Below are 7,318 nucleotides of genomic sequence, written 5' to 3'. Positions count from 1 at the left end.
TACTGTAACGGAATTTAATTATTAACATACAGTATGTGTGGGTTCATTGCATTGTTTGTTGGTCACGGTGTTCAATCATGTTATTACACAGAGTTCTGATCAACCAGACAGCCCGCTTCAGGAAGCAGTGCAACGCCTTCTTCATAGACCTGGTTCTCAACAGTGTGCTTCAAGGACAACTCTCCCCCTGCAGTGCCATCATCCTCCACCGGCCTCCTTCCTCATGGTGGAGGTCCACTCTGTGCCCATCATCAGAGGTGGTGAGTGGGGGAGATGGGGGTGTGGGCGGTGTGTGGGCCACTGTGTGTTTGTCTTGTTGTGTGTGTGTGGTTGTCCTCACAATCCTCTTCCTCTTTCAGCTCATCGTCAGATTCTGACCAAGGCCCTCTCTCCCTTTGACGACTCTGGACAAAAACCCAGTAGTTCGGTCGTTGTTTCTCAAACTCCTGCTCAAATACAGGTGATTACGTGACTAGTACTGCTAGACTACTCTTTCATTCATGATTATCTTGTAATCATGTATATCAACATTTTTCAAATGCCCTCACGTGTTGATTAATTCATGTTTGTTTGAAGCTTTGATGACGTGAAAGACTACCTGCAGCAGCACCTGACAGCAGTTGAACAGAGCAACATCTTGGAGGAATCAGACAAGAAGGAACTGTATTGTCTGTATATCAACTGTCTGGAGGTAGGTGTATATATGGCCATTGAATGGAGGTAGGTGTATATATGGCCATTGACTCATCTGTCTGGAGGTAGGTGTATATATGGCCCATTGACTCATCTGTCTGAGGTAGGTGTATATATGCCCATTGACTCATCTGTCTGGAGTAGGGTACATATGGCCCATTGAATGGAGGTAGGTGTATATATGGCCCATTGACTCATATGTCTGGAGGTAGGTGTATATATGGCCCATTTGAATGGAGGTAGGTGTATATATGGCCCATTGACTCATCTGTCTGGAGTAGGTGTATATTATGGCCCATTTGAATCTACAGTAGCATTATGTGTGGTTGTGTATGTAAAGAGTTATGCATCAGTAATTGTTGGTGTGAAGAATATCGGCTAAGTACATTGACCTTGACTGTTGGAGTTGATGCAAAATCCTAGCCTTAAAAGTAATACATAGTGTCATGCTTGAAACTCAGTCTTTACTGCTGTGGATTTTAGTTATGTCAATTGGCTACATGTGCTATTCAGTGAATAATGATTATTTTTTCAGTGACGCGTGCTATTTCAGTGAATAATGCTATTTCAGTGAAAATGCTATTCACGGGACTTGTGCTATTTCAGTGAATAATGCTATTTCAGTGAATAAGGCTATTTCAGGACGCGTGCTATCCTTCTAGGACGCGTGCTATTTCAGGGACGCGTGCTATTTCAGGGACGCTGCTATTTCAGGACTTGTGCTATTTCACCAGTGAATAGTGCTATTTCAGTGAATAGTAGCTATTTCAGTGAATATGCTATTTCAGTATGTGATCGTGAGTGCTATTTCAGTGAATAATGCTATTTCAAACAGCTACATGTAGAGTTTTTGCATTGTCATTCAGAAAATGTCCATAATATTATATCTGCAGTAATAGTGGAAATGATAGTGTTTCACACACAAAATAGCATTCTAAAAATGCAGACTTGCTATTGACAACAAAAGCCAGATGGGAAAACTGCACTCTCCCTCTTACATCGACGTCACTAAAAGGTGGTCATCTCCTCATCGAGCACAACGAACAATGGCAGACTGGGGGCAAGCGGCCAATGTAGAAATCGCTTTGTCATGTCTGGTTACTGAAATTCCATGCTCAATTTCAGTATATGTGAGAAAACAAGCACTGAATAGTGTAGGGAATCATTGTACCATCTAAATCACTGTGAAATATGTTTTCAATTACCCAAAATATTATTTACGGGTGTTTTTGAAGTTGATGACGTAACTGAAAGTAAAATAGTCTTGCTATCAAGAATCCTTGGGAAGTCAGATGGCACTAACCTCTCCACCGTGTTGCGGGCAGGGAAGGGAATTGTTATATTGAGCCTAAGTGTAGTTGCAGTTCACCAAGCTTCTACATGGGGACACATTTCTACATGTAGCATCTTTCAGTGAAATGCTTTTTCAGTGACATCATTGTCACACCCTCCTCTCCATCCCAGGATTCCATGTTTGAGCGGATGCAGTGCCACACGGCGGGGCAGCAGCAGCCTGCATGCAGGATGAGAGGGTCTTCCTGGGGGACTTCCTGCAGTTGGATGCCGGTCACGCAGCCACCGTAGAGTACCTGCAGCAGGTGGCCAGGGTGCGCATGGGGCTGGACAGGGCTGCAGACCTGCTGGTCCACATGCTGTCTGCTGCCACAGGTACGTACGCTCATCCTGGATCCTGTTCAGTAGTACAAACTAGTATTGGGTCATTTCAAGTAGTCTGCAGTATCACTCCATTTAATAAAGGTTTTTTTCTTCCATTTTGTTCCTGTGAACACTACCCTTGTTTCAAAATGATACTTGCTGTGTGTAGGTCAACTGTCGTACAATATATATGATTGATTTGATAGACTATTCAATGATTTAATTAATACAGTAGGACGGCAGGTAGCCTAGCGGTTAGATTGTTGGTCTAGTAACTGAAAGTTGCTGGTTTGAATACCTGAGCCGACAAGGTGGAAAATCTGTCGATGTGCTCTTGAGCAAGGCATTTAACCTTAATTTGCTCAAGGGGCGCCATACTACTATGGCTGACTCTGTAAAACAACATATCTAACTTCATCTACCTGGTGTATGACTATTAACCTATCTATTTAAAAAAAATGAGTATATGTTGCCTAATTATCCTAGTCCTCTCTCATCAATCGTATGTGTTTCATGTGACGCTTCCCTCTCTCCATTATGTCCAATAGGATCGCAGGAGGAGTCTCCTAACGGCGTTGCGCCTTCCTGACCAGTGTGGTAGAACTGTGTAGACGCACGCGGGAATGCTGGTACCGGGTTCTACCTCGTCCGTAAGATCTGCAGCCAGCGCGGCGTGGAGTTTGTTCAGACACTCCTGAAGGTGGCTGACATCCGGTGGTTGTTCCCTACTGAAGTTCTGCAGCAGTAATGGTGGCCATTTGTCTTTCTTTATAGGAGAGTAATGTAGGAGCCATACGATGTCAGTACCAAGCTGGAAGTGGTACAGGGATAGTCAACCTTTTAGCTTAGGGTGTTCTTATTTCATCCATAAGTTTTTTAAGTTTGAATTTGTTAAATGGGTATTTAAATCTAGAACCTCATGGCTAGCATTTTTTGAGTAATTTACAAAGTATTCCTGTATTGATGTGATGATATAAAACGTCTTTCATACCATTAACCACTCTTGTTATCTCTGTTGTCCTTCAGAATGAAGATGGCAGCCAGATAGATACTTGATGTGACTCAGATATCTTGTGTGGAGAGGATTACAAGACGATCCGAGATGCTGTTGCCAAGGCAATGATGGAAGGCAAACTCGAGGGATTGGACAACGCTTGTGAGTATTGTTTGTTCTACTTTACTTCATAACTGAAACACCTGCAGAACATTTGCATAAGCTTGTGATTTGATTTTGCTTGTTCATTTGTATGTTCTTTCTATCAGATATCTGTTTTTAAAGTGTTAAAGGCCAGTGCAGTCAAAACATGATTTTCCTGTGTGTGATTTCCACACTGAGGTTGGAATAATACTTGTGAAAGTGATAAAGGCCCTATTAGTGTGAGAGCTGTTTTTCAGCCTGTTTTGGTGGGATGGAGTTTTGGCCTTCCATGTGACAGTCACCATGCAGTAAATTAGTTAATAGACCAATAAGAAAGAGTTCCAAATCTCTGCCAATAACAGCAAGTTTTCAGTTTTTCCATCCCCACTCAGACCAATTTTAATTAAAAACAATCATAGTAAGGTACTTAATTTTTTACCAATAAATTATTTTGATATTGGGGGATAAACAGTTTGTGTGTGTGTGTGTGTGGGTGTGTGTGTGTGTGTGTGTGTGTTGTGCAGGGCTGTAAATGTCCTCCACAGAAGAAGGCAGTCTACCTGCTCCTGGCCTTGTTCAGAGAAGTCACCTCTCTCTACAGATCAGCCAATGACAGCTTCCATCCTAAACCTGTGGTAAGAGTCCTTATACAAAGACAAAATACTGTGACGTAGTCCCAATTTCTCTCTTCCTACCCTTCACTGATTTGAAGGATAATGACTGATATAAGACATATGGTGGAAACTCCTACTAGCCCATGTCACCACCAATCAAATGCTTTTTAGATTTGCGGGAAGTAGTGAATGAGTGCACATGTCAAGAGAAAGGAATATTATTGTCCGTCTCCTCAGCTTCCATACTTCACTTGTCTTTACACCTAGAGCTAACAACTGTGTATCAAACTGTCTCCTCAAGCACCTCTCTCTACAGATCAGCCAATGACAGCTTCCATCCTAAACCTGTGGTAAGAGTCCTTATACAAAGACAAAATACTGTGACGTAGTCCCAATTCTCTCCTTCCTACCCTTCACTGATTTGAAGGATAATGACTGATATAAGACATATGGTGGAAACTCCTACTAGCCCATGTKACCACCAATCAAATGCTTTTAGATTTGCGGGAAGTAGTGAATGAGTGCACATGTCAAGAGAAAGGAATATTATTGTCAGTCTCCTCAGCTTCCATACTTCACTTGTCTTTACACCTAGAGCTAACACTGTGTATCAACTGTCTCCTCAGCTTCCATACTTCACCTGTCTTTACACCTAGAGCTAACACTGTGTATCAACTGTCTCCTCAGCTTCCATACTTCACCTGTCTCTTTAATAGTGTCTTCAAACCTAAAGCTAACACTGTGTATCAACTGTCTCCTCAGCTTCCATACTTCACCTGTCTCTTTAATAGTGTCTTCACACCTAAAGTTAACACTGTATATCAACTGTCTCCTCAGCTTCCATACTTCACCTGTCTCTTTAACAGTGTCTTCACACCTAAAGCTAACACTGTATCCCTCCAGCAATGCCAGGCCCTGTTGGCYTTCATCCAGGCCTCCAAGGTGCTGGTCAGCCCAGAGGTGAGGGCCTTCGCCCAGGCCCTGGTGGCCAACCGGCTGGGGCCCCTGGAGGTCCGTCCCGGGGCCTCTGGGGCCCAGTGTGTGGTGGTGGAGCTGAGCGTRCACCTGGCTGCAGTGCTGCTCTGTGGGAACCAGGGTCTACTGACGCCCCTCCAGCAGCTGGCACTACTGCCTGCCAACATGCAGGTGGGAACACTGTAGCTGCGTGCCCAATGGCACACTGTTTCCTATGTAGTGCACTACTTTAGTTTTGATTATAGTCCATAGGGTAAGGAATAGTTAAGAACTCCCCTCACCTGGTTGCCAAGGTCTTCATTTGACATGAATAGAAAGGAAATAACAAAAAACAGCTTACACACGGTCCTACAGGAATTGAGTTTGACAACCCTGGTCTGGAAGGAATCCAGGCTAAACCCTTTTCACACTACTGAGCTGAGCCAAGCTGTACTGGGCTGGCCTGGTATGCATTCAACACTTAATAGAATCGTGCTGAAATGGCAACCTGTGAAAATAAATATCAATGCCAGCGCAGTATGGTTTGACTTTGCCCTGTAGTCTGAAAATGGTTGGTTGATTAATTATTGAAATCKTTAAAAAGGCCTATCCACCACATCAGTGAAGTATCAGTCAATACAGTCCGTAGAAAGCAACAGTGTTCAACACATTAACGGCAGTGACTTATCTCCAGGGTGGTCCTAGTATCCCGTTCTGTTCATGTATAGTCCAGCTAACGTTGATGTTTGTTCCTGTGTGTCTATAGAGAGCCTTCCTCCCCACCATGCCAGAGGACATGCTAGCAGTGGCTCACAAAGCCATGGGGCAGCTGCAGTGGTACTGTAAGTATAGTAACGGCCACAACAAAGGATGTGTGCATTTTGAAAGATTTAGCAGATTTAACTGTCTAACATGTGAAGTCGTCAAGCTTTTCTTCTGCTCTTCCACAGTTTGTCCCAACAAACACCCGTGCACCATCGGTGAGGTATGTAACTTTTGAGTTTTGAGTTTATTCTGAATAATCTTATCTTTGGCCCTAACTTTCAGTTTAAGTACTGTTTCTCAGAATCTCTCTCTCTCTCCTACCAATCTGTCTGACACCTCTAACCACAGTGTGGCCAGCCRATGGAGAGGAGTCGCTGCCTGGACTGTGGCCTTGAGATTGGAGGGGACAACCACAAGGCTGTCCCTGGCTTCCAAGCCGTTCAGATTCAGTGAGTGSGATTTTTATGGAATTTCTAAAAGACAGTTGATAATGGCTTGAGCAGGTGCTGCACTGTGCAGACTTCGGTTCAYACAGTATTTTATTTTATTTCAAATTGTTTAGCTGTGCTTGATTGAGCTGACCTGGCACAATGGAACCAATGGTATAGCCCCCAAAGTACAAACCCCGCTCATCTGGTCATCCAAGCAGGCTCATACTATTTGAACCCAGGTCTGGTATCATGACAGCACTGGAGAATGGAGAAAAACAAATGTTGTTTTCCCCTTTCTTCACAGGGGTGACCGCACCCAGACCGGCCACATCCTGGGAGAGCCCAGACGGAGAGACAACCTGGACATGCAGGACACCAAGAATATGTCCCCAGTGCCCTTTAACCTGCTGCGCCTGATCACACACATGGCCATGCTGCTAGGGGCCAGCAGTCACCCCCAGGTAAGTACACTAGAGCAGGGGTTTTCAAACGTTCAAACTCTCCTTGTGAACACACAGCTGATCCATGTGATTGGGAATATTCCAGCGTTTAACCACACTGACTTCAAACTGATCGAATCATCAAAGCATTTAGGGCTCTCGAGTGGCGCGCGGTCCTAAGGCAATGCATCTCAGTGCAAGAGGCGTCACTACAGTCCTTGTTACGGAATCCAGGCTGTTTCACATCTGGCCGTGCCGCACAATTGGCCCAGCGTTGTGGGTTTGGCCGGGGTTAGGCCCGTCTTGTAAATAAGATTTGTTCTTAAGCTGACTTGCCTAGTTAAAAAAAAGGTAAAAACATTTTTAACTTATTTTTGTTGATAAGGTGAATTAGAGTTAGTTCAGGGCCACAACACTAAAGTGTGAATGTCTGAGGATGGTTGAAAACCACTGCACTATAGAGGTCCCTGTTTTTACATGGATGGATGGGGTTATTGGTTTGACTGTTATCCCTAGTGGTCGTTCCCATCTCTTGAAGGACACTTGTGCTCAAACGGAGTCCTCTTGATCTCCCTCTTTCTCATTCTCTCTCTCTGTATCCCGCTCTCTCTGCTACTCTCGTCTCTT

General features: G+C 44.1%; 2 protein-coding genes across 2 annotated transcripts in view; both read left to right on the top strand.

The window, feature by feature from the left end:
• LOC139024221 (E3 ubiquitin-protein ligase rnf213-alpha-like) overlaps positions 1-2,958 on the top strand; it is an 8,276-nt gene extending 5,318 nt beyond the window's left edge. Inside the window, exons 2-6 of the mRNA XM_070438812.1 lie at positions 92-260; positions 360-460; positions 577-691; positions 2,158-2,361; positions 2,898-2,958. Of these exons, the coding sequence (XP_070294913.1) occupies positions 92-260; positions 360-377 (187 nt within the window). The 3' untranslated portion in view covers positions 378-460; positions 577-691; positions 2,158-2,361; positions 2,898-2,958. The remainder of the gene's footprint in view (positions 1-91; positions 261-359; positions 461-576; positions 692-2,157; positions 2,362-2,897) is intronic.
• Positions 2,211-7,318, top strand: part of LOC112070027 (E3 ubiquitin-protein ligase rnf213-alpha-like) — a 10,577-nt gene continuing 5,469 nt past the window's right edge. The window contains exons 1-8 of the mRNA XM_070438811.1: positions 2,211-2,361; positions 2,898-2,923; positions 4,012-4,122; positions 5,005-5,247; positions 5,822-5,897; positions 6,006-6,040; positions 6,169-6,269; positions 6,556-6,742. Coding sequence (XP_070294912.1) covers positions 2,211-2,361; positions 2,898-2,923; positions 4,012-4,122; positions 5,005-5,247; positions 5,822-5,897; positions 6,006-6,040; positions 6,169-6,269; positions 6,556-6,742 — 930 coding nt within the window. The remainder of the gene's footprint in view (positions 2,362-2,897; positions 2,924-4,011; positions 4,123-5,004; positions 5,248-5,821; positions 5,898-6,005; positions 6,041-6,168; positions 6,270-6,555; positions 6,743-7,318) is intronic.

This window comes from Salvelinus sp. IW2-2015, unplaced genomic scaffold (genome assembly GCF_002910315.2).
Source record: "Salvelinus sp. IW2-2015 unplaced genomic scaffold, ASM291031v2 Un_scaffold1203, whole genome shotgun sequence".
Lineage (NCBI taxonomy): Eukaryota > Metazoa > Chordata > Actinopteri > Salmoniformes > Salmonidae > Salvelinus > Salvelinus sp. IW2-2015.
This window is presented reverse-complemented; position numbering and strand designations above follow the sequence as displayed.